At 43.8% G+C, this 26,989-nt stretch overlaps 1 protein-coding gene across 6 annotated transcripts; it reads left to right on the top strand.

Annotated features, from left to right (window-relative positions):
* The first annotated feature begins 1,721 nt into the window (after positions 1–1,721).
* myh14 (myosin, heavy chain 14, non-muscle) lies at positions 1,722–26,989 on the top strand. 6 transcript variants are annotated; one of them, XM_037454276.2, is made up of 46 exons: positions 1,722–1,897; positions 4,591–4,775; positions 6,143–6,349; positions 7,150–7,306; positions 8,010–8,037; positions 8,857–8,971; positions 9,221–9,268; positions 9,577–9,588; positions 10,762–10,854; positions 10,956–11,019; positions 11,280–11,378; positions 11,506–11,649; positions 11,749–11,963; positions 12,055–12,207; positions 12,342–12,515; positions 12,789–12,962; positions 13,053–13,167; positions 13,526–13,594; positions 14,624–14,829; positions 14,945–15,066; positions 15,218–15,287; positions 15,371–15,531; positions 16,021–16,129; positions 16,511–16,642; positions 16,741–16,947; positions 17,109–17,246; positions 17,373–17,496; positions 17,614–17,785; positions 17,888–18,100; positions 18,195–18,339; positions 18,422–18,628; positions 18,722–18,826; positions 18,996–19,148; positions 19,398–19,646; positions 19,736–19,849; positions 19,936–20,034; positions 20,115–20,327; positions 20,423–20,584; positions 20,681–20,809; positions 20,903–20,991; positions 21,075–21,198; positions 21,329–21,537; positions 21,865–21,973; positions 22,382–22,554; positions 22,748–22,771; positions 23,517–26,989. In XM_037454276.2, exons 2-46 carry the CDS (start codon positions 4,608–4,610, stop codon positions 23,704–23,706), a joined length of 6,183 nt encoding a protein of 2,060 aa, XP_037310173.2. In that variant the 5' UTR covers positions 1,722–1,897; positions 4,591–4,607; the 3' UTR covers positions 23,707–26,989. The 6 variants fall into 6 exon arrangements, with proteins under 6 accessions (XP_037310173.2, XP_037310179.2, XP_037310176.2 ...); XM_037454282.2 differs by having other exon boundaries at positions 22,748–22,781; positions 23,517–23,657; XM_037454279.2 differs by lacking the exon at positions 9,221–9,268.

Genomic DNA, 26,989 nt, shown 5'->3' with positions numbered 1-26,989 from the left:
GTTGCAGTGTTTAATTTAGTTATTGAGAGTTTTTTGTGATAAGCTTGGGGCATGAGGTATTAACATATTATCTTTTACAATTAGTGTTAATACTGTTCCATGTTTGCGTTCTCCCATGCCCTTCACCTTTATGGCTTCCATGTTCTATTTATAGGCTGCATGTGGATCATGTAATTCACCCTGCCTCCATTTGTAACTTGAACATACTGAACCATCGCTTTAACTATGAGTCGGCTTTTTAAACACACCAGAAACAAATAGACAGATGAACTATTTAGTCATTTCACTGCTTGTCTCGGACTGTATACTTGCAGTGCACGCACTTTTTTTTAATCATATGTATTTGTAATAAACATAGTTTAAAATACATTGTAACACTACATATAAGCTGTTGCTACCTTTTATTATTCATTTTATGTTAAACTTCTAAAGAGAAAGATGAACCCTTTTACTCTGAAATATAATTTCAGAACTGCCTCAGACATGGACAAGAAACTGAACTGTGTTGTAGAGCAAATAAAACACGGCGATTGAATTGCAATCATTGGTCTGTTTTCCTTTTTTTCTCTGTTCAGTAGCTTTTTGCAAGTGATCTTTTTTTTGATAACAAAATGTTTTATAAGAACAAAAGAATGCAGATTACATTTATTATTACCTAACTCTAATTTCCTTGCTGCCAAATGTGATGACAGAAACCAAACAAATGACCAAGTCTTGTTTTGTCAACTTCTTATTCCCTATGTAATGTCCACAATTATATATAACCATGATAGCACTTAATGTCAAAGAATTCAGCGTGAACCTAAACTGCTTGAAACCATTGTAATTTTTTTTACAGGTACAATTGGAGGAATGTTGAAACCCTCTGGTGTTAATAAAACTAGTTATAACAGTGCTGTGCAACTTTAACAGTTAAATGTGTGATTTATGTTGTGTAGTGACCTCCATTAAGAAAACCCCATTACTGTTGATAAATCAGAAGAATAAACACCCACTTATGCAAAAGTATGTATAATAATCTAGCCTTTATTGTGCCATTATGTGACAAATGGTCATTTGTATTATTGCTGCCCAAGAAAAGTACCCGAGAAGTGCAAAATAAAAGTTTAGAAACATGGCTGATAAACAACACTTCAGGATATAAAGCTATGACGCGTTTTTTTTATATTGGCGCAAATAATTACCAAAATCCTAGACCCTGGTACCACGGGATCATTCGGCTTTTCTTGGTGATCTGAATCACGCGCCTGGGATCAGATCTTTATAAGCAAACCATCGCTTCTATTTGATTGGGGAGTCGAACAAATCCGATCCCAGATCTGCGTCTGCGGACGCTCGCCACCACTGACTAATAAACAAAGGGCGCGTAAATCTCTCTGCCGTAGCGCGAGGGTGCCGCACTGGCACCTGCTGCCGCGCTCCAGTTGGCTGCTTGACGCGCCAGTCATACTTAGCCCCGCCTCTTGACCGTCAGCATTGGCTAATGGCCGACGTTCTTGCGCGACCGTTAACACCATTCGTCACCGCTCGCTCGTCATGCCAGTAATGGGGCGGAAAGCGCCCGTCGTGTTGATGGGGCGGGTCCACTGCTCAGTTGTAGTTTTGGATTGGATATATTTCTCGCCGAGGCTGAACTAGACGCCGTCTCCTCGTACCTGGTTGGTCTACTATCAGGAAGTCGCGTTCCGGAGTGAAGCCGTCGACTTGCCCTCACTGCTGTCTGTTTTATTCCCACCGAGAAGTGTGAGTGCGGCTTCGCTGAGAGAGCGGTGCAATGATAAAAGCCGCATATGCGGTAGGCTACACACCTATCAGGCAGGAAAATACCCACGAAACACCCTGAACACGGTTCTTCTCGCATCACCGCCTTATCCAAGACTCACAGCGGAACACGAAGGTGAGGGATTTAATTGCCTTTAATCCAATCCGACTCGTAAACAGACAGTGTAATATACTGAACATATGATATTTCAGTGGAGCTGGCTAACATCGCTAGGTTGGTCAAGCTACATGCGATACTACGCTCAATAATGAAACGTTAGGGGGACCAGAGGCGTTCACATCGCTCTGGTCTTTATGTTCGCCTTCATAGAGAGGCTTACATCGAGGTGACCTGAAGTCCGGCCAAGGAAAACGGTGTCTATCTAGTAGCCCCAGCAGATGGTTGTTCGACCCTTTAAATGTAATAGGTAATGGCCGACCGTGATCTTTGTGTCATGTGTTGGCAATATAAATATACAAATTCAGTGTAAATGATTTGGTTACGCGAGTCCCGCAATGTATGCGGTTCTTAGTCAATTAAAGGCGGGGGCTCGTGATTGTTCACGTCTTGTGTTCGAGGTGTGGTTGCTCTCTCGTCAGTGTCTTGTGTCCGAGCTACATCCCCGACACGCGTGTAATTTATAGGGGTCACGCCGCAGCTGTAATGACCATCATAGCCAGTGGCTCAATAATGTCACCTCTCCACACTGTCAGCTATAGTGCGCCGATGACACCACATCGTCATCGAGGCGAAGCTGAAGAAAAGAAGGAGGAAAAAAAAGGCGTCTCCTGCTCCTCTGGTTGTTTTAACACACACACACACACACACACACACACACACACACACACACACACACACACACACACACACACACACACACACCACGAGACCCCCTGCAGTGAATGACCCCGGATCACACTCCGGAGGTATTGTCTGTGGGCTGTTGCTTACTGTTGCTATGGGGAAGAAGCAGTCAGGTTTTTGGCAACTCCAGCTGCTGCTGCAGGACGAGTTTGCTGGTCAGACCAGGCTGTACTGCGACAACTGTGCTTGCGTGCCGTGCGTGTGCGTGCGTGCGTGTGTGAAAATAGTCCCCAACGAAATGGGCTTGGGGTTCATTTCCACAGACAGAGAGTCACCCCCCCGCAAAAAAAGTATTGAAAGATGGAATGAGGGGATTCGTTGTCAGTGAGAAATATGTAAAGTCATGCCAAAAATGTTGTGTACCACTGAGGGTTCACATGTTTTCCATACTTGGTAGCTGGGTGGTGGCAGCTCTTTTGTCAACCCGTATCCACACCCGGAGTCGCATTGGAGTAACAGGTATGGTTAAGGCAGGGTTCTGTCATGAACAGACCGTGGAAAAAACTGACATTGAGACACAGGAATCAAGCCCGATGACATACCGGCAGAGGCGTGGAGACGCCTAGGATTCAACACAATAACACAATATGTCTCATAGAAGTGAACATTGTCATTCCCTGAATTTACTGAAAAGGATCTAGTGCCAAATCATTCCTGCACAAAGCCTCATTTTTATCATTTAATGATTGTTGTGGTATCAACACTTCACCAGCCAGCTGATCAAACAGTGAATTGATCCAGCGACAACAGTGAAGCGTTGCTCAGTACCAGTGGGACTGCGTAAAGGGTTCATTTTTTTGCGTCTATTTTTGTTGCTACACGAAAATCAGGTCATCAGATTCAGGGAAGTCAGATGGACTTATCCGTAATAACTGTTTCTGGTCTCTTAGGAAAGTAGTAGTGTAAGTTTAGTTGCAATCGCTGCATTAATTATTCTGTTAGCTTCAATAATGTTGGGCTGGGCAATGTACTCGTATCATTTTGATATTTAACTCTGTTAAATATTTTGTAAAAGCCCCTGTGTCCCACCCTAAAATATCATCTCAATTTTACAAAATTGAAGTACAAAAAGTCTACTCCCGCAAAATCTCTGCTGAACGTCATTTTGTCTAGCCCAAAATTATAGATTTGCCTCAGAGTGCTCTACAGTCTGTACAGATGCGACATCCTCTGTCTCTAAACCCTCACATCGGCACTCCCCTTCTGTTAGAAACTTTGGGGAGAACGACAGAGGAGAGATCCCTCTCCCTGGATGGACAGACTACAATGGATGTCATGTGTATAGAATGAACGACGTAAAAGATGCACAATACATTCAATTCCATATGACACAAACTATTCAAATACACTTCTCGCTACTCTCGCCTCGTCTTTCACAGAATACTGGATCCACCGTGTCCACTAGTGCTCCGTGGGTTCTTCACGAGAGTTTTATCTCTCCCTGAGTGGAAGCATTCTTCATTCATTTCACTATAGATTCAGTCCATCTCCTCCTCTACCGATACTACTCTCAATACACCCCCCCCCCTCCTCCCTGCCATCCCTCCCCCCTCTCACTGTCATGTCAGTTTACTCAGTCGATTGACGGATCTCGGTCTTTCTCCACGCTCCACCTCTCCATGCACCAAACTCGCTGCCTGCCTTCGTCTCTTCTTCTCCTTGATTTGCCGTCTTTCAATTAGGCCGTTCCTGACCCACTCTGAGCTGACCCGCTTGCTACATGCGCGCTACTACTGCTCTTCCTTTATGTTTGGGTGCACATGGAGCACGCGCGCGCGTGTGTGTGTGTCTTCTTGAAACACAATCACATCAGTGTCACTGTCCGACAGTCCTTCATCTTGCCTGCTCCATTTTTAGGCCTCCCGCAAGACGCAAGTTGTGTGACGAACAGCAAAAAAAAGGGCTCAACGCAGGCTCACTTTTTCATTGTGAATCCTTTTTTTGTCTCCCGTTCTTCTCTGTAGTGCCTGTAGAACGAGCCATGTCCAAGCCAACGGGGGGCGGCGTCAACGATGTCACCCACTTCCTTGCGTCGGGGGCGCCACTGCCGGGGTCTCCCACCTCCAAGCCCACGTTCACCGCCGCCAGCCAGGCCGACTGGGCGGCTAAGAGGCTGGTGTGGGTGCCGTCAGAGAAGCACGGCTTTGAGGTAAGCCGAGTACCGAGAGAAATGGATGACATCAAATTAAAATCCCTATCGGATGTAAATGGGTTGAACTTGTAGATGTAGGATTTTAGGGCTAGATGTGATTCACTTTTTTTTTTTCTTCCCGTTTCTCACTTTGTTAGCACTAATCCTCTGGTACATAATTAGCTCCTCCTTTCGATTGAAGGTGTGTCAAATAGTTTAGTCACTGCAGCACAGGGCGTGTGAGCGTTCGTTATGTGCGTGTTACCACATTTTACAAGGTTTCTATTCCCAGGACAATGCCCTATTTCCCATGCTTAACCTCGTCCTTTGTATTCAGTAAGATGCCCTGTGATGCTCTTCAACGGATTCAGGCCTAATGGCCGTCACAAGACCCATGTCGTGAAATGTGGTTTCTCCGCTTTTACTTGGTGCACATTAGGAGTTTTCCTCGTTGCATACTGTAGGATGTGACATAGGAATTTCATGTCCTATCTGAATCTGCACTGGTTTCGCAGTGAGCTCTATGAATAGAACAATACCCTCCTTCAGCCTCCTAATGTTAAGAGGCCGTTGTAGCGACACTGACTTCATTTTACACTCATGATCTGAGAATGGCCAAGTAGAACAAACGCACACACACACTGAAAATACAAATTCGCACAGTATTACACACAGTTCAATCTCTGACTAATATTCACACACGCAAACACGAGCGTATACAAGCATATATTTTGCGTGTTGGGCGTGTTAAGTAGAGACAACAAAGTGTAGCACATCTGAGACAAAATCTGAGTTTTCTACTTCCTGTCTAACAAGCATAAGACCAACAGCAGGACAAGAGAGGTGTCACTACCTATATGTTTGCCTCATTTTGTATGTAGACCAGCTTTGTTACTGTAGAACTAAAGTGGTTATTTTGTGTTATAGCTCATTACCTACAACTATACAGCATGCTACATTAATGTGCATTTTTGACTGCTTGACAAAGTGTTTTAACAGAAGTTCTGGCTTCTTGCTAGCTGTTAGCTTTTAATATATTCGGCGCAGAATGGATTACCTTTTTTAAAATCTCAAAACCTGCTTGAGAGTAGCAGCTTCAGCAAAGCATCCCAGTTCATTCAGTTTTTAATGAATGACGTAATGAATGACGTAATGACAAATTGCTTTCTTGTTGGGACATCAAAGGAGGATGCAAAATCCCATATTCAAGATGTATCAGAGGCTCTCAGTCAATGACAAAAGTTATTAAATTCACAATAACTCCTTCAGGAAATTCTTACTTATTTATTATTCTTGAATCGTTTGACAAACGGCCTATTTAGGCCTTATTTTTCTTCATCTACTTCTGCTTCTTTTGTTAAATCTCTCTCTGCTTCCATCCCCAGTCGGCCAGTATTCGTGAGGAGCGCGGCGATGAGGTTGAAGTGGAGCTGACCGACAGCCAGAGGAAGTTGACTCTGTCCAGGGAGGAGGTGCAGCGCATGAACCCCCCGCGCTTCAGCAAAGTTGAGGACATGGCCGACCTCACCTGCCTCAACGAAGCCTCGGTGCTGCACAACCTGAGAGAGAGATACTACTCGGGCTTGATCTATGTGAGTGGACAAAACAATGATTTCACAAGGAAAGGTGAATTTGTTCACAGCGAATAACTAATAAAGAACCTGTGCACACCATTATCGTGCGATGCTCCTATGCCTATCGACACTCATCTGGCGGACCTGTCACTCACTCGTGCCTGTTGGCACAGAATCACATGCATGCAAACGTGTTTATGTGCACATTCAGTCTGTGTTGTACAGTACATGCATTCGTCGGCTCCTCTGACATCTCCCGTGTAACCGATATCGGATGAGAGAGAGAGGTGAGGAGTCAGTTTACAAAATGTGTGTGTGGTGGCAGTCGGAGGCATCTCCAGTTTCTCCTGCAGAAGAGCAGGGTGCAAAGTGCAAAGAAGACATGTCAGTAAGATATGGTAGATAGAAGTGGAAGTTGCAGTAAGCCACTGACAATTAATAAATCCAGCAAGCATAGTGAAGAAGAATAATACATAGGCAATTACGTACAGTTAAGCTGCCGTTTAATGAAATGAATGAATGAGGATCATGCTCAGGGTGGAGGGAGGAGGGAGGAGCAGGGATAGATAGTTGGAATATCTTTGAGAGGCGTGTTTGTATATGATAAGATAAGAGTGTGTTGTGTATCATCATGAGGATCCATACATTACTCTACAGCTAGAATCCAGTATGAGAATATTAGGTCACAAACATTGCAGAAAATATACCACTGGTTATATCAATGGTTGCATTTACACAAGCTAAAATATAAATTTTTATACATGGAGGATAAGGCCATTATAAACCTCTCTGCTCTTGGATTTTTTCTCCCCCCCCAGACATATTCTGGGCTGTTCTGCGTGGTGGTGAACCCTTACAAGAACCTGCCCATCTACACAGAGGCCATTGTGGAGATGTACCGGGGCAAAAAGCGCCACGAGATGCCCCCCCACATCTACGCCATATCAGAGGCCGCCTATCGCAGCATGCTACAAGGTACCAAACCCTACCTGTGACCTCTGACTCCTGAGTACCTTTGACAATATAGCAAACCTATATATATATCTGCTATCAGCTCAGCCTGGAACGTGATGTGATCACATGGGTGATCTTTGATCGCAAAACCACACCATCAGCTCCAGCTGAAGGTGTGGTGCAGTCCTGACTAGATGCTGCTATCGAAAGCCTTTGAAGGAATGTCAAATTGGCAAGAAGGTATTGTTTTTCTAGGTGTGTCACTCCTACAAATATATTAAAATGACATATTTGTTGTGGCGATGACGATGGTAACCAACCACTTTGACGCTGCGTGACGAAAGGTGTTTCAGATCCCGTCATGTTGAACTCCTGTGAGAGTAAAAGCAGTTGATAGGATTGTCTCTGCCTCAGGGTGTCTTCCAAAGTCGTGTCTGCGCATTTGTTACCTACCGCACCACCCCCCACCCCCCAGGGTAGTTTGCAGGTGTGTTACCACACTGACTGAACCTGTAAGACCAGAACCAATTCTACACTGAAAGTGTGGGAATCTGTGACAATACATGGTGATGTTACACACAATGACCTCCAGTGGCCATCCGGCACTGGAGGTTCAGCAGTTTGCCTGTTATTTCAAGGTTTAGAATGTCAACATGCGTGGACGGATGACACTCATCTCGTCGACCTGTCACTCATTTGTGCTCTCGTTGTTTTTCTCTTACAGACAGAGAAGACCAGGCGATCCTCTGCACGTGAGTGGCCTGCCGTAGGGCGCCAGTGTGTCCGTGTTTCAATGCTGCTGTCTGGCTCTGTTGGAGTGTTTGTGTGTGTGTGTATGTGTCTGTGTTGTTGCCTCCATGAAAATATGCATGTATTTATAACATATTCCGATTTCAAGTGGATCAAATAAGAGATTTTTTTCAAATGTGACTCGATCTGTGAAAAATAAAATGAAAGGGTAAGCGCTCCATCGGGCTGACTGCTCTGCTTCTCTCACTCGTCTATATACATCCGTTGTTTGTTCATGCAAATGTACAATTGCAGGATACAGCAATGTTGCAACCAATGTCCGTTATAAGCCACTGTCAAACATGAATTTAAAGAATCAGGCCCGAAGTACATCTACATCCCAGTGACAGGTCTGTACTGTAATGTGAAAGCATCCCCCTGTTTTTGTACCCGAGCTTTGTCTCGCTACCTTCTTGCCAGAAGGTCGGCCTCCCTGTCATTACGTCTTCCTGTCTGACTCTTCCTGTCATTGTCGAGGATTTATGCCCTCCTTGAATCTGTGTATTTGGGACAAGGCGTCTGCTTCTTTTAGATCTTTTACAGCTGCTATTTTTACTCCATTCTCCTACGTTCTTCTTCAAAAGCAACAAATCCGACACACCCTTTATCCTCCACGCCTGCTCTCTGTTTAGATTTGTGGCTTTGAATGCACTGCATGGCCTCTAACATTTACTGGTGTATTGAAGTTTTGGGCCCTTGTCCCTGTGTATTTCTTTCTTTTTACTAGTTGTGTGTTTAAGATTATTATGTGAATAAAATGGTATTCTTTGTGTGTCTTCCAGAGGCGAGTCTGGAGCTGGGAAAACAGAGAACACTAAGAAAGTCATCCAGTATTTGGCCCATGTGGCATCCTCCCATAAGGGGGGCACGCTGGGTAGAAACAAGGAAGCCACACAGGTATGTCACAGTAGAGACGACACCGAAGTAAAAAATAATATAGAACGGTTGGATAAACAACATAAACAAAGAAGGGCCATCTAGCAACATTCAAAATATAAAGGTGAGGAATAACAGGAAAGATGGTGAAGCAGCGTTGAGGAGAAACTCATTAAAGAAAATGAATATGACGAGGCTGTAGGAAGCTTACATTCAATCCCCTCTTTCTCTTCTTCCTGCATTGCCTTTTTCTCTTTCCTGCATTCTAAGATGGACGGCTCTAAGTCCCTAACGAGAGGCAGTTCTTTGGGGAACAAGGTGAGTGAACTATCCTGTCCTCCTGTCCTGTGCTTTTGTCCTTTTCCTTTTTCTACTTCAGGAACTCCCCACTGATACAGGCTAAACGACAGAGTAGCCTTTAAACTAACATCCGCCCTGATGTAGTTCTTCTTCATTCAGGCAGTGTACTGTTTGTTTAATTTTGGTTGTTTGTATTCCTTTCTTTGTTGTTTCTTATTGTCTTATTTGTCTTTTTTTGTTTGTTTGTTTATCCCATCCACATATTCACCATCCACCCTTCCCCCCCCCCCCTCCTAACACTTAACCCCCCCCCCTCAATTCGTCAGAGTATGCAATATGTGAGTATGAAAATATTATATAACACAACTCAAGGTATATGTATTTGGAATTTATATTCTGTTAGAATATTTTCCAAAGCTCAAATGATTCTCTTGCTTCATGACAATAATCATTTCTTGCGGGTGCAGGGCTGTAGTTTTGGCATGTTTTACCTTGATGGTTGACTTTCCCTTCCCAGACTTGTAAATGCCACATGTTTCTACACGCATGTCTGCTGGAGAGACAGTTTCGATCTCATGAGCTGTACAGTGTGTGTGTGTGTGTGTGTGGAATGAGTGCCCATTTGGGTGTGGTAGTGGGTGTGGCTGTTTTGCCACAGCCAACTACGTATCAAGTGAACACATTTAAAATGTGGTCTTGTTCACATGGACAGTGTGCACTAGAAAAAGCGTGCTGGGCGTGTTTGTTTGTGTATCTGCCGATGGGGATGGCTTGTTGACATTCTTTGACAGTTTTCCCTGCGTTAACTGCACCATCTTGCTACGCTGACTGCTGCTGTGCTGATGCCGCATCGACAGAAGCTGCCCGGGCATTAATGCATCGTAGCTAGCATTGTGATGTTAGCATTTAGATATCTAGCTTCCCTCCGACGTAGTTTTTCTACAATAGTGGTTCTCAACTGACTCTTGATTGTGGGTTTTTGGGAAGTGCCTTTTAGTGCATGAAATTAAATTTAAATGGATAGAATGAAAAATCTAATTTGATAAAGCGTCGTAGTGCTGCTAAGCACATGCCAGAAAAAAGAAAAGCAGATCAGCACATTACAGTATTTTTAACTTTGAAGCAAGGAACTTTTTCTGTTAACAATATCAATTTTTTCTACTGATCTTGCTACAACATGAAAAACTTCATGTTGTAGTGTGCAAAGTTAGGATTGTAATAACGTAAAGATATCCACATTATAACACTGTACCAATGCTTTTTTCTTTTTCTCGCATGGCAGTATGGCAAAACACTGCCACATAGATGCCCTTACTTTTGATCACTGAATTAATAGAGGCTCCTTACTTTAGTTGACGTTGAGAATCATTTGTGTCTGGATGGCGTGTGGCTGGGCTTTAAAACGCAGCATTTTGTGTTACTGCTATTCAAGTCATTTTGGTGTTAGATAACATGTATGTAAATGTATTTCTTTTTGTTGAGGCTGAACTGATGTCTCCTGTGTGTCCCAGGGTGAGCTGGAGAGACAGCTCCTGCAGGCCAATCCTATACTGGAGGCCTTCGGAAACGCAAAGACTGTCAAGAATGACAACTCCTCCAGATTTGTAAGAGCAGACAAGATGCATCATGCAAAACGATCATATTGTGTTCTGAATCATTTTCCATGGAAATCCACTGAAACATGAAACCACCTTTTCTACTTCAGGGTAAATTCATACGCATTAACTTTGATGTGGCGGGGTACATTGTTGGTGCCAACATTGAGACCTGTATCCTTTCACATGACCCCAATGTTTTTTGAAAACAAAACAGTAAGCTACTTCATTTATAGTATGGTTTGATGACTTTGTTCCTTTATTTGTGAAATCTTTATATAGCCTTCTTTTTCCACCGATGCTCAGTTACGAAACTCTGTTTGATGGGAGTACTTGATTTTAGGGTATTTCATTTTTGTTTAACTTAGCTAAATTGCTTTATTTAAGCCTTTCACAAATACTATATGTACATGTCCATGACCGTATGAATCCAGACCTCCTTGAAAAGTCCAGGGCCACCCGTCAGGCCAAAGATGAGAGGACGTTCCACATATTTTACCAGTTGCTGTGTGGAACTTCAGCCGAGACAAAAGGTGAGCTTAAGTACATCAGTCAATGATAAAATATTGCTAAGGTGCAGTTTCCATGCCCTCTAATAATTTACTTCTCTATTTAATTTGAGCTTTCTGTTTTTCTGTTTGTCTCTATTCCCTTTCCCAGCGGACCTCCTCTTAGGAACCGCCGATGAGTACCGCTTTCTAAGTGGAGGCTCCATCCCTGTTCCTGGTCAGAGCGATTCAGAAAACTTCACCCAGACCATGGACTCCATGGTTATAATGGGCTTCACCCCGGAGGAGTCGCTCTGTAAGAGAAAAGAGAAAGTAGTTTGCTTTCTGTCATTTTCTCTCTTTTGGATCTTTGCTATAAATCACCTTACCTCTCCCTGTCTCTTCTTTTCCTCAGCCATGCTTAAGGTGATGTCTGCTGTGCTCCAGCTGGGGAACATTTCCTTCATGAAGGAGAAGAATCATGACCAGGCCTCAATGCCTGATAACACAGCTGCTCAGAAACTGTGCCATCTGCTGGGCATCAACGTGCTGGAGTTCACCCGGGCCATCCTCACTCCTAGAATCAAAGTGGGTCGAGAGTATGTGCAGAAGGCCCAGACGAAAGAACAGGTAGGATTTACGTGCATGGAGGCTTGCTCTTGTCGCGATAAGCGGACATTTGTCCCTGTGCAGTGTCTGACTGTATATCCTTCTTCTCTAGGCTGACTTTGCTGTGGAGGCCCTGGCTAAGGCCTCATATGAGCGTCTGTTCAGATGGCTGGTCCACCGGATCAACAGAGCTCTGGACCGCAGACAGCGACAGGGAGCCTCCTTTATCGGCATTCTTGATATCGCTGGATTTGAGATCTTTCAGGTCTGTTCATGCTTGCATTTTCTCTAATTTGTACTTTTTTGAAGATTAAAGTTGTAATGAGATCATATGTTACACATGTTGTTTGTTGGTTTCACATGAATTGTTGACTTGTTTGCTTTCCCAAATCCCTGCAGCTGAACTCCTTTGAGCAGCTGTGTATCAACTACACGAACGAAAAGCTGCAGCAGCTCTTCAACCACACCATGTTCATCCTGGAGCAGGAGGAGTACCAGCGGGAGGGCATAGAATGGAGCTTCATCGACTTTGGCCTTGACTTGCAGCCCTGCATTGACCTCATCGAGAGACCAGTACATACACGCTAAAAACTTTATTCATGTATTTTTATAGATGCTAATCAGTTCATATTTACTTGCCATATAAATAGCGTGAATTGTTTAGTGATTACAAAGGTTGCGTGATAAAGTTCAGGTTGCAGACCCACACCCACAGATAAAAAGTGAACGTAAATAAAAGAATATGTATAGAAAATAATATCATGCAGGAACACTGTCTTCTGATCTCTCGTCATTTTTAATTGTAAGGAGTCCCAAATAACTCTTAACAAATGGTGTCTCTGTTAGGCCCAACCGCCTGGTGTCCTTGCCCTTTTGGACGAAGAGTGTTGGTTCCCGCGGGCGACGGACCGCTCTTTTGTGGAGAAGGTGTCCAACGAACAAGGCACCCATCCAAAATTCTTTAAACCAAAGCAGCCACGCGGGGAAGCTGACTTCTCCATCATTCATTACGCTGGCAAGGTATGCCATCATTTCTCAACACCTTCCACTGTCTGCCATCTTTCCCATTCAAAGTCATCAACCGAAATGTCCCCATTTTATGCATCTCAGGTGGACTACAAGGCACAGGATTGGTTAGTGAAGAACATGGATCCTCTCAATGACAACGTGGCGTCTCTTCTCCACCAGTCATCTGATCATTTTGTCTCAGAGCTCTGGAAGGAGGGTGAGACTGATTTACTTCACTACTGTGTACAGTAAACCTGTGAAGTGTAGAATTCTTTTACATTTAACTTTTAAATGGGCGTCTGACTATTTTTATGCCCTGTGTTATAATTGTCTAAAACGTGTCAAAGATAAGTAATTAAGCTTTTTCTGGTGTATAATGTACTAATCAAACTATATTTATCTCTCTTTCTCTATCATGAAACTACTCTATCTGTTCATTTCTCCTCCCTCTGGTTCTCCTCTGCCCTCTTGATCTTGTCCTTTTTCCTTCTGTTCTTTTCTCCTCCCACTCCACTTTTTTGGTGCTCGCTTGGGCTCCATCATTCCGGCCCTTTCCCCCCTCCTTCCTGCATCAGATATTCAAACTCTTCCTCGTGTGTACTTCTTTGACTCGTATGCCACACTACAGGCTAACGGCTCTGACAGTAGGTTTCTCTCCTCCTCTGTGCGTCACGCCTACAATGCTCACTCCCACCTCCGCTTACATTACTCCTCTGTGTTCTGTCTGAGCACCCTTTCTTTGTGTCGTTTTAGTTTTTATTTGTGCTGTAGTGTCATTTGCTGTTAGATGTTATCTAATTCTCATATAGTCATTGTGCTGTTTGCTAATTTTTTCTCTCTTTCTCTTTCACCAAGTTTGAGCTTTTAGTGATAAGTGCTGTGCTTGTGTGAAGTAGTTTTTTTAGTAGTACCGTAGTCCATCATGGTTGTGTAGAAATTTGAAAGTGTCAATATAGCAGCATGCTCATTATTAGTCACAAAAAAAAGGATCACATAAGAGTTGTGTTGCACAATACTGCCACAATCAACTGCCACTGGACTAATTTCATGGAAACCAGCCAGGCAAAAATGTGATCCGAAATGAGCTCTGGAGATGCAACACATTGGCTTTCAGTACTAACATTGAAATAACTACAACAATATTGATTTATATTATTAATATAGATGTTTGGATGATTGGGAGAATCTGCAATTACATGCTGAGAGTATACCACGAAACTGTCAATTCGGCTACATAGTAAATCACTCTTGGTTTTGTTTTAAATGATAAACTGACAAACCTGCAGGCACACCTGTCGGGACATGTTTAAGGCTTAGCAATAGATTATAACTTCCAAAACCGGTTTAGTTAAATGAATTGTTAGGCACCTGCACTGTACCAAGACTGTGTTTGTGTATCTTACAGGCCAAAATGAATGTGTAATATAACAGTATCATGTATTCTAATAGCTTTGAAAACCATGTCATTGCATCTCTAATGAACTCCTCTACTGTCTACCATCTGATATCATCTGTCAAGAGACTTGATAGCAGATGTGTAATCATGATCCAGATGATATCCGTGTGGCCTTCACACAGACATCATCCTGCCATATCTTTCAAACACTCTTCAATGCCCCAAAACTTCAAACTGCTGCTAAAACGGAGGCACTGCTCCATGTCTTTGGTTCCAGTGGACAGGATTGTGGGTCTGGACCAGGTGTCGTCGGGGGAGAATAGTGGGCCAGTCACATTTGGAGCGTCAGGGCTGAAGACAAAGAAGGGCATGTTCAGGACCGTTGGTCAGCTTTACAAGGAGTCTCTCACAAAGCTGATGGCCACGCTGAGGAACACTAACCCCAACTTCCTGCGCTGCATCATCCCCAACCACGAGAAGAAGGTAAGATCGTGGGATTGTATGGGCACGTGGAATCCAAACAGACAAGGTAGCTGGAGAAATGTCTGAATTAAACTTTCAATTCTCTCCACTCTTTACCTCTCGTCTAAATCGTCAGTCTGGTAAGCTGTCTCCCAATCTGGTTTTGGACCAACTGAGGTGTAATGGAGTTCTAGAGGGGATCCGTATTTGCAGACAAGGCTTCCCAAACCGCATCCCATTCCAGGAGTTCCGACAGAGGTGTGTGTGTGTGTTCTGTTTGATTGTATGTTTGTATCTCAACAAACACACTAAATGCTTCACGGAGCACTTTCCTCCTGCCAGTTATCCTTTTCACACAGGCTCAGCCTTGTGTCATACTGACACGTTGAAAATGTAATTTGTCATCCAGATATGAGATCCTGACTCCAAATGCTATTCCTCGCACCTTCATGGATGGCAAACAGGCGTCAGAACTCATGGTGAGACCATTTTCAGTAATTCAAGTCATTCCGCAAGTCAACTGACTAATCAAAATATATCCAACCCCCTTCTCCTCGTTCAGATCAGAGCTTTGGAACTGGATCTCAACCTGTTCAGGGTGGGTCAGAGCAAAGTCTTTTTCAGAGCTGGAGTCCTGGCTCATTTGGAAGAAGAAAGAGACCTGAAGATCACCGACACCATCATACGCTTCCAGAGCGCCTCGAGAGGCTATCTCGCTCGCAAGTAAGAGCTTTTCAAGCCTTGAACAGTAACAGAGAGAGAGAAGTATGATCGGGTTTGTCTTTAAGGAGCGTTCACTGGCTGCTGTCTGGGAGGCAGTTTTGAATGTCACTCTTAAAGGAGCATTAATATTTAATCTTTAGTCAACCCCTATCAGTGACTCTGCAACAGCAATGACCTGCAATGGCCTGTAAAAGATATGAATAATAAAGTTTTGTTTTTACAATCTAATTAAAAAATAAACTAATTAAAGGTATGTTTATTTATATTTATAAATAGCATATGTAATGCACAAAGGCAATTCAGAATGCTTTACATTTAGCATTAAAGACCTCAAAGTAACACTTTTTAATGACATTTAAAAAAAATGTTTTAACTGAGCTGATACATTTAATCCATCTATTCGAATCTTTTTAGTTCTGTAGTTTTCCTTTCTGAAAGGAAGTTTCTTTGCCTTCAGAAATTACCTACCTTGTATCTTTTACTTCTCAGATCCTTCCTAAAGAAGCAGCAGCAGATGAGCGCTCTGAGGGTCATGCAGAGGAACTGCTCTGCTTACCTCAAACTCAGGAACTGGCAGTGGTGGCGGCTGTTCACAAAGGTACTGAGGGCAAAGCTAAATAACAACAAAGACATCAAACATACATTAACACTTCCACAATGTGTCTCTTAAACCCCTGAAGCGTTTCTGTTTATTTTGCCTTTTTAAAACTTTGGTCTTGTTTCTTTGTACTAGTTAATTAAACCACCATTTTTTTAAATAGTAGTGTGACAGTAAAAATTCACATCCGAGCTCACAGTATGAATAGGAACTCGAGAGAGATAAAGTGTATTGGGTATTAGAGCGTCAATGTCGAAACAATATGTTGTAAAAGCAATACAATGATTAGGACAGAGAAAGTAAAATAAGCCATATACAAGAAATTTAATAATCAAAAGCAATGCAGAAATTGACCCCTGATCCTTATTCTGTGCCAACCAGGTGAAGCCTCTGCTGCAAGTGACCCGCCAAGACGAGGAGATCCAGGTCAGAGAGACGGAGCTCCAGAAGGCCAAGGACAATCTTACCCGAGTGGAGCAGGACTACACGGAGCTCGATAAGAAACACGCTCAGGTAATAAACCTCCATCTTGTTCTGCTGCCGGTCCAGCAGACTGAAGGCCGTCTTCTATCAATCAGTGCCTCGCTCACAACTCCTTTGTCCCCTTCCAGCTGATAGAAGAGAAGTCGGTGCTGGCTGACCAGCTGCAGGCGGAGGCCGAGCTGTTTGCGGAGGCAGAAGAGATGAGGGCCAGGTTGGCCAACCGGAAACAGGAGCTAGAGGAGGTGCTGGGTGAGATGGAGAGTCGTTTGCTGGAAGAGGAGGAGAGAGGCGTGCAGTTTGCGAATGAGAAGAAGAGGATGCAGCAGAATATACAGGTTAGGAGATTAAGAGAAAAAAGTTAACTAAAAATACTCACTGACTCCAGATTTTCTTTGTTCACAAAATCAGAGGAATCTCTGTAGTATTACATGGATATTGCAGTTGTTGGGCCTCTTTTCCTTTACCCTTTGCTTAAATTGTGTCCTTTCCTTGTCAGGACCTGGAGGAACAGTTAGAGGAGGAGGAAAGTGCCCGGCAGCGCCTCCTGCTGGAAAAGGTTACCTTGGAGACCAGAGTGAAAAGTCTGGAGTCCGACTCGATGAATGCAGGGGACCAACGAGACCGACTCAGCAAGGTCAGCGTCACGTTATTACTCTTTCATCTGGTGTCATCTTTGAGTGGGTTTTGTGCTCCATTGTATAGAATACATGTTCTCCATGTTCCATGATCCAATACAATTTGGATATTGATGTCTGAGCAGGAGAAGAAACTGTTGGAGGAGCGTCTGAGCGAAGTAACGGATCAGCTCACTGAGGAAGAGGAGAAAACCAAAAGTCTGAACAAACTCAAGAACAAACAGGAGGCTGTGATCGCTGACCTAGAGGGTAACTGTCCTTCCACTGAGAACTTTCATAGTTCATAAGTAGTTGACTGAAGACTGGCATCCTTGTTATCCAATTTTATACATATCTATAAGAGGCTGCTTACACCACTATGTGCAGAGCGCCTAAAGCGTGAGGAGCAGGGACGCATGGAGCAGGAGAAGTGGAGGAGGAAGATGGAGAACGACTCGGTGGACGCCCAGGAGCAGCTGTCAGACCTGGGCATGCTGTCGGCCGAGCTGAGGGGCAGTCTGGCTCAGAAAGAGAAGGAAATTACCACCCTTCAGGGCCGGTGAGACACAAGACGCCATATATCGGAAGCAGAAACCCAAATAAAGGCTTGTGATCGATCTTTCACACTTCACTTCTCCCTTAATTCCCCCTTTTCTGGCAGGTTGGAGGAAGAAGGAGCACGTCGCACAGATGCTCAGAGGGCACTGAGGGAGGCCATGTCACAGGTGTCTGAGCTGAAGGAGGAAGTGGACAACGAACGGCAGATGAGGGAAAGGGCAGAGAAACAGCGGCGAGACCTGGGGGAGGAGCTAGAGGCTCTAAGAACTGAGCTGGAGGACACTCTGGACACCACAGCTGCGCAGCAGGAGCTACGGTAAAGGAAACACACATACATTATCATTCAATATAGGCTTTGATAGATGCACGAATTGTACTTCCTTGACCTCCTGCCTCGTCCGTCCACGCAGGTCGCGTCGGGAATCAGAGTTAAATGACCTCCAGCGCTGTGTCGAAGAGGAGACTCGCCACCACGAGGCTCAGCTATCAGAGCTCCGAGTCAAACACAGTGCTGCTATAGACAGCCTCCAGGAACAGCTGGACAATAGCAAGAGAGTGAGAGGAACACACACATAAAGACACAGACATGTGTGTGTAAACATGTCACTCATGATAGGCTGTGAATGTTCTCCTATAGGCACGTCAGTCCCTGGAGAAGGCCAAGTCGGTGCTGGAGGAAGAGAGGCAGAATTTGAGCGACGAGCTCAAAAGCCTCCAAGCAAGCCGCTTGGAGAGTGAGAGAGGCCGCAAGAGGGCCGAGGGTCAGCTGCAGGAGTACAGCGCCAGATTGACTCAGGCTGACAGGGAGCGGGAAGATAGGGAAGAGCGAGTGCACAAGCTACAGGTGAAAATGGATTCCAACTAATATTAGACCTCAAATGTATAGTTTGGATGGCATATTTATATTTAACCTTTATCCCAACTCTGGCTTTTTCAGTGTGAAATTGAGAATCTTTCTGGCAATTTGTCCTCCATTGACACCAAAAGCATTCGACTCACTAAAGAGGTCAGCAGCCTGGAGAGTCAGCTGCACGATGCAAAGGTAACAAAATGAAACACCACAGTTGACGCACATCGGACGATAAGCCACAGCCACAGCAGTTTCTAGCTCTGGATTAGGAGCTAAAAATTTTAAAACATCTTCTCAAAAGCATATGCACAGACTTATCAAGGGGGTTTGTTTGAAAGTCTCGTCTTTTCTTCTCCCTCAGGAACTGCTCCAGGATGAAACTCGTCAGAAGGTGGCTCTGGGCCTGAGGGTGCGAGCGCTGGAGGAGGAGAGGAATGGACTAATGGAAAGACAGGAGGAGGAGGAGGAGAGGGCAAAAGAGTTTACTCGTCAGATCCAGACTCTTACCCAGCAGGTACGAGACCCTCGGGGGCTTTGTTTAACTTCACCTCTTCGAAATAAATCTATCAAATCTATCAATCTATCAATTAGTTTTTACAGACCGTCGTCCACAGCAGTAAAATATCAAAGCTAAAAGACAATAGTTAATGCAAATACAAAAACATCCACTTTCTCATAGTTCAGAGTCTCTCATCCCTTAACGGTTCACAATTTTCCAAGATGTCAAACTGATTGTTTGGTTCTTAACCCCTCTGTTCTTCAGCTGGCAGAGCTTCGTAAGCAGTCAGAGGAGGTCAACACTGGGGTGGAAATCGGGGAGGAGACGCGCAGGAAACTCCAGAGAGAGCTTGACAGCGCCAACCAGAGAGAGCGACAGAAGGAGGAGGAGAAGGATCGGGTGGAGAGGCAGAAGGAGCGACTGAGGGAAGAGATAGAGGACATGACACTTGCCCTGCAGAGAGAGAGACAGAATTGCACTGCCCTGGAGAAGAGGCAGAAGAAGTTTGACCAGGTCAGGCCCTCACTGGTTTACCACCACGTACCAGCTGTAAAAATATTTCCTTCGCTAGACCTCTGACTTTGTCTCTGTCACCCCGTCAGTGTCTGGCGGAGGAGAAGGCAGTGAGCGCCCGGCTGGCGGAGGAAAAGGACAGAGCGGAAGCAGACAGCCGAGAGAAGGAGACAAGATATCTGTCTCTTTCTCGAGCCCTGCAGGTAAGCCCGTTGACATCAGACGGTGAAATGATTCTCTTTATCGATCTGTGTTTGCGGGGACTGATGTTCTTGTGTTTGGTGCGTAGGAGGCCCAGGATCAGAGGGAAGAGCTAGAGAGGAACAACAAGCAGCTCCGTCTGGAGATGGAACAGCTCGTAAACCAGCAGGACGACGTCGGCAAGAGCGTAAGAATCCTCCCCCTGGGACTCCTTTGTCATTTCTCCGTCTCGGTCCTCAGTGAGTCAATTATCTGCCCCTGAATCAGGTGCACGAGTTGGAACGTACCCGCAGGTCATTAGAAACAGAAGCCCAGAACCTACGGGCTCAAACGCAGGAGCTGGAGGAGGAGCTGACGGAGGCGGAGAACTCCAGGCTGAGGCTGGAGGTCACACTGCAGGCGCTCAAGGCCCAATTTGAGAGGGAGATAAGCACCAGCGAGGAGAAGGGAGAGGAGAAGAGGAGGGCGCTCAGCAAACAGGTAGAGAGAGGAAGGAGAGAGAGAGAGGCAAATGTGTTGTTGCTGTAAGCCTCTCAAAATCCCACAATACATTCTCACCCTGCTTGCGATGCCAGGTGAAGGAGCTGGAGATCCAGCTGGAGGAGGAGAGGAGTCAGCGGTCTCAGGCTGTGACCACCAAGAAGCAGCTGGAAGCTGAACTGCAGGAAGCCGAGGCCCAGGCGGAGACGGGCAGCCGGGGGAAAGAGGAGGCTGTGAAGCAGCTACGCAGGCTGCAGGTGAAGACGATTTCCCACGCATGAACGCGATGATTGACAATGATTTTCTGTACTTGCCCATGGCATCCATGCTAAAGAAGTCTCTATTTGTTACAGGGTCAATTGAAAGAAGCTCTGCGCGAGCTCGAAGAAAGCCGGCTGGCTCGGGATGAGGTGATCTCACAGTCGAAAGACAACGAAAAGAAGATCCAAACTCTGGAAGCGGAAGTCCTACACTTCACTGAGGTTTGTGTGTTTAACTTAAACCCAACAGAAATATTAATGGTGTTTGTTCTGAGTGACTCTGAACATGTGTCTTTCCTTCATATGACTGAGTAGGAGCTTGCTGTATCAGAGAGGCAGAGGAGACAGGCTCAGCAGGAGAGAGACGAGATGGCCGATGAGATAGTCAACAGCAGCTCTGGAAAGTGAGGACCACTTGACTTTACTGGTGTTTTTAAGTTTGTATATGGACTTGTGTTGCTTTTACTAAAATGAAATGTCTCACCAGGAACGCAATATTTGAAGAAAAGCGGAGGTTGGAAGCACGAGTCACTCAGCTGGAGGAGGAGCTGGAGGAGGAGCAGAGTAACTCTGAACTGCTGGCGGACAGACAAAGGAAGAGTACTTTACAGGTAATTGAACTTATCTCTCGTACACACACACACACACACACACACACACTCATCGACCACTCTATGGCACATCATGACACGGCCTGTGTGGCCCATGACCTTCCTCATTGCTGCACTGTATGCGTTGCAGGTGGAGACTCTGACCGTGCAGCTGCAAGGAGAGAGGACTTTGGCCCAAAAGGCCGAGGCAGCCCGGGAGCATTTGGAGAGACAGAACAAGGATCTAAAGAGCCGACTGACAGAGCTGGAGGGAACAGTGAGGGGCAAGCACAAGCTCAGCGTCGCCGCCCTGGAGGCCAAGATAGAGTCGATGGAGGAGCTGGTGGAACAGGAGAGACAGTGAGAGAAACAGACACATGCGCCGTAGTTCAAATAATTACAGTCAAAAATATGCCTTTTTTTAGGAGATCTTGAAAAGAGATCATTTTCAAAATGAATTGACATTAAAAAGCATAAAATATTTATTCTAAATACTTTCTTTGTTCACACACACACACCAAACTTTGAAATCAATCCTAGGTTCTAATTTAAAAACACACAGTGTAAGGTTTGAGGGCATTTGACTGCAAAGGTTGCGGATCGCAGCCACTAGAATTTCCTCTGTTCATCAGAATTAAAGTGAAGGGGTTCCCCAGGTATCCAAAAATGAACATGTCCATCTCTCAGGGAACGAGCCATTGCCAACAAACTGATGCGGAAGACAGAGAAGAAACTGAAGGAAGTGATGATGCAGGCAGAAGACGAGAGAAGACACGCAGACCAGTACAGAGAACAGGTAAGAACATTACATGGGTCGGGGTAGCTCAGAAGCTGCGCTGATTGTGGCCCAGGGCACAAAGAGAGTGTTGAAAAATCAACCTAAAATGGATGATTTATCCGGCTCAGTCGACCTAATCCTAATCCCATCCGGCATCTGTGTGTTCATTGGGAAGCTCCTAAGAATAAATCCATCAGCAGAGACACAAACTCCTATACAAAAAACCTCATCAGTGATAATCTGCAAGTTTTAATCTGACTCCAGATCCCCTCAGTCCTCCTCTTCCCAGAATAATCTCTCTCTTTATATATCTGTCCCCTTTCTCTTCATTTTCCCCTCTTTCCTGTTCTGTCTGCAATATGCTCGACCCTCTTCCTCCTCGTCCCGCTCCCCATTTCACCTCATCTCCCCCCTTCCTCCTCCTAGTTGGATAAATCCATGGTCCGCTTGAAGCAGCTGAAGAGGCAACTGGAGGAGGTGGAGGAGGACAACTCTCGCTCCAACGCCCAGAAGAGGAAGCTGCAGAGAGAGATGGAGGAGCTCACTGACAGCTGTCAGAGCATGACAAGAGAGGTCACCACTCTCCGCAGCCAGCTCAGGTAACCCTGCGAGCGTGTGTGTGTGTGTGCAAATATCTTCTGTGTTTGAATTATATTTTATTGTTGTTTTTGTTTGTTTTTAACCCCCCATTAACTCAATATCATTTGTTTTGTTGTTCTCTTTTGTTGCATCCGTTTGTGTCCATCTAACACTGACAAACTGTCCATCTGTGTCCATAACACCAACACTCAGCATCCCTGAATGGAAGGCAGATCAGTAGGTCAATGTGTGTGTCTTTTTTTTTAGTGTGTTCTGTGTGTGTGGGTGTGGGTGTGGGTGAAGGCTTAGTGCATGTGTTTTTTATAGTTTCACTTTTATAGCACATTTCATCCATGTCATGTATTATTCTGCTGTTTTCTTAAGAACCGGTAGAACCTGAAAAATCTGTTACTTTTGACAACAATCAAATAGTAAATGATTAAAGCAAAATAGAGATAAATCAAATGTTTTGTTTGTGAATCTCTTCGTCGGATAAAATAAGTCATTTGGAAACATCACATTCACTTGTAATCCATAAATTATGGTATTTCAATATTTAGACCAGGTTACTTTTTAACTAGTTGAGAAAAATAATGGGTAAGTGATATAGTTGTGAGCGGCAGGCCATGTAATATTGTCTTGTATGGGCTCCATACAATACAGTATTACATCGCAATACAGAATGGTTTAGCTCCAAATAGGTAAGAAATAAACTTGCATGTTAAGCTCACATTCTACTTCAATGGACGGAATCTCAAGAGAAAAGATTTCATCGTGAGGACCAACAGGATCTCAGAGACAAACGGGAGTAGCTTAGAAAGTGCTTTGTATCTTCCGAGAGTCTTTTTCCGAAATCAGGCGTGTGAGGATTAATAATCACGGTTGTAGATATTTGGACGAAGAGGGTAGTTTTCTCAAGAGAAATGCACAAGGCTGGTCTTCTACAGGACATGCTGTGAGCTCCGTCTTTCTTCTTGTCCAGGCGTGCTCCGTTGCCCCTGGCGATGCGTGGACGCAGAGCGCTGGTCGACGACTTCTCTTTGGAGAACTCCGACTCGGAGGAGCCGCCCGCCTCACCGACCCCTTCCTCAGGACTCCCCAGGACCCCGACTCCCTCCTCCGAACACAGCCTGGACCCCCCGCCGCCCTACAGCGTCAACCACACAGAGTGACGCACGCGCAGACCCGGTTACAAACATCCTGCACGCACACAAATACACACGCAGACACACACACACACACACGCACAGCCTCCACTACTCAGGGGTGGAGGCGCAACGCGCACACAGCACACAACACTGTCGCTTCTAAAAGTAAATTTGAGATGAATTCATCCGGCGCTACAACTGCAAAACGACCTCAATGAAAAATCAGAAAAGTGTAAAAAAAATTAGATTTTTCAAATAGTAAACTGGAATTGATTTTTATTTTGTAACCAACTGTGACATGAAAAATGACACTACAGGGACTGGAGATTTCTACGACACACTGCGATGCATTTCTGAAAAACTAAAATACATTTCCCAGAGTTCTGAGGGGAATGTGTATTACTACCAACTAATTTCAGGATGCTGTACAGTAATTAGAGGGAAGAAAACATTATGGTCGTCACGCCTTTTACATTAGGAAGTACTTAAAAGCTAAAGCTAAGCCATGTTTACCCCTTTGATGAAGAATATCTAAATAAACTACAGCTTTATTGCTGTGTATATATTGGTCATAAAGGAGGGTGGAAATAAATATTTTCTGAGAGTTAGTGAGACAATCTGTTACATAAAGCAGTTAACAAGATAAGTCAAATACAGATGTGGAACAATGTGACTCTCGCAAATTTTCATAAGTCAAAAAAAAACGATACAAAAAATGTAATGTGCGAAACCTGGAGTAATGGTGAAAAGTATAAAACGTGACAAAATACAGGGAATTTTGTTGAATTAGCTGAGGAAAAATGGCAGTAACCAATATTTAACTTTTTATTGTAAATGTTCAATTAGAAACTGGGAAGCATGAAACTAACTTCCATAATATATTATCTAATTTTCATAATTTAACAGAATTGTGGAGAGACAAACATTTGACCATAAAAAGCAGCGTACATGCAGGAAAACTGTTTTTGATTTAAAAAATAATCATTTTTCTGTAGATTAGAATAACGGTATGTTGTTAGAAAAAACAATTCAATAGTATTAGATAATTTCTTTAACTAAAATCTTAACATATTGCTTCAGAAATCTGAATTTGTATAATTTATATCCAATGTGGCGTAATTGGTTGCTGGTTATTTTCTGTGCGACTCTTCTCGTCTTGTTAGTCTGATCCTTTCTGTTCTCGCGGGATGTGGTTCTGAACTGGTCAGTCGGTGGTTAAACATCGGGCCTCGTGGGTAGATTTGCATGGACGATCTTTCTGGTGGAAATCTGATTTTACCGGTTTGTTGCGTTTGTAGAAAATGATTGATTGTCCACCGCAGCAACATAACTAGATAAATAACCTGGAGAACTTTATTAATTGATCTCTTCATCCAGAGCAAAATAAATCGAAACAATGGATTTTTTTTGGTTTGTTTGTTGTTTTTTTAGACGAGCACCTTGTACATTGTAATTTTGATTTTTACTGATTTTCTGTGTAAATTATTGATCAAACAAAGCTTTTGTGTTTAACCAAATGGTGGGCGTATGGATGAGAAAAAGGGACTTAAATAAGTAGTAAACGTAGCGTAGCCGTCAAATAGAAGACTGGAGTAGAGACTCATTCTCAGATACTAGTGGTATTAGATAAAAAATAATTACATTGGAGGCACTGATGAATGAACTTTTACAAAATGAATGGGGAATGGGGAAAAAAAAAGCAGATTTTTTTTCTTTTTTTTTCACCCAAGAGGTCGACTCAAAATGACATTTGTGTGTGTGTGGTGTCAACCAAACACAGCAGCTGGATCACCTTGCTGTGAAATAGACAATGTTCTTTAGAAACCTGGTTTCATGTGTTTTTCTTTTGGTAATACAACTCCATGTTGCTCAGCATCTTTTATTTATTGTTTATCAGTTAACGGGTCTTTTTTTGAATATATGTTGTTCATGACCTTCAGCACCTGTTTGCCTGTCACATCTTTGAGGCTGTCCAGGAAACAAATGTGATACGATTTAAATGTAGACACAAATAGCAATGTTTTATAGAAGCAGTGAAACATTTTGGGAGATAGATATGAAGCTACGCTTAGCTTAGCATGAAGCTACACGTCTCTAAAGCTCACTAATTAACACTCAGACATATGTTCAAAAAAAGTTTAAATTACACCACGTTAATAAAAGAACTTGCATTTAATTGCCCGAATAACGCAGCTTGAGACTTTTTTCTACAGACCAACCAGCAGGATAAAATGTGTCAACGGATGATCTTTAGAGACGTTGGTAGTTGTTTTTGTTGCTGTTCATGCAGAGGCTAGCTGTTCACCCTTGTTTCTAGTCCTTGTGCTAAGCTAAGCTAAAGGTAGTCTGGCTGTGTAGCCTCATATTTACAAACATCACAATGATTTGAATCTTCTCTGTTCAATTAACAGAAAAAGATTTTTTATTTCCAAAATGTAGAACTGCCTCTTTAAATGATAAAGAATGTCACTCAAGTTTTAACTATGAATTGGAACTAAGGAAAGATACATAACAAATGTTGCTCTGAATGTTTTCTTTGTATTCTGGTGACCTGTAATATAAATCAATAGGATTATTGATCCTGTTAGTGTTTGCCGTTGATCACGCACAGAACCAGTGATTTTTGGAAATCAGGGTTTTCATCACTGCTGCCTCTTTGTTTTAAATTGAACATGTGTGTATTTTAATGAAAGCAATGCATATCTAGTATCTGCAATACGAGCACAGTAAGCGTATACAGTGCTCACGTCCCCGTATCATTAAACATGTTATTCTTTTTTCTACGCCAGGTTCACCGTGAGTCACGGTCAGTGAGATCGAGAATGAGTTGTGACTACTGACGACATATATTTAACGCTCTATTAAAAGCTTTTATTTTTCTGTATGTTCAATTTTATTTCAGCAGGATGCAATTTCTTTTAGTTTGAAGTCGTGTTTTATTTTGTTTTTTAGATATTGTGTAAACGCTGCACTTTACACATTAACACTGGAGATTAAAGAGAGAGAGCCAGACATCCTCGGTACATCGCGGCTGCTCTGACAGGTTGTAATGTATCTCAAATAGAGCGACGTTAAGCATTTAAGCCAAATGAGCAGGCATCACGTGTCATGGCATCACGATGCGTCACTCTGAACTGTTTAATGTCGTATTCTCAGACGCCTCGAGAGACTGAAATCCCGTCCGAGATGAGGCAGAGGCTTCTCTAAGGTGTTTCTTTTATTGTTTTTGTCTCTTTTTGTTTTGAATGATGCTGTAATTATAAAACATCTGACTGGGGTTGACTTTAATATATGTCGTTGGTTTTGA

This window comes from Pungitius pungitius, chromosome 11 (genome assembly GCF_949316345.1).
Source record: "Pungitius pungitius chromosome 11, fPunPun2.1, whole genome shotgun sequence".
Classification (NCBI taxonomy): domain Eukaryota; kingdom Metazoa; phylum Chordata; class Actinopteri; order Perciformes; family Gasterosteidae; genus Pungitius; species Pungitius pungitius.
The sequence above is the reverse complement of the archived record's forward strand: the minus strand, read 5'-3'. Positions and strand labels throughout refer to the sequence as shown.

Coding starts and splice junctions, on each gene's coding strand:
- myh14 (XM_037454276.2), top strand. CDS start 4,608: ATGTCCAAGCCAACGGGGGGCGGCGTCAACGATGTCACCCACTTCCTT. Junction 10,855..10,955: donor ATGACAACTCCTCCAGATTT/GTAAGAGCAGAC, acceptor TTTCTACTTCAG/GGTAAATTCATACGCATTAA. Junction 20,992..21,074: donor GTCAACAGCAGCTCTGGAAA/GTGAGGACCACT, acceptor ATGTCTCACCAG/GAACGCAATATTTGAAGAAA.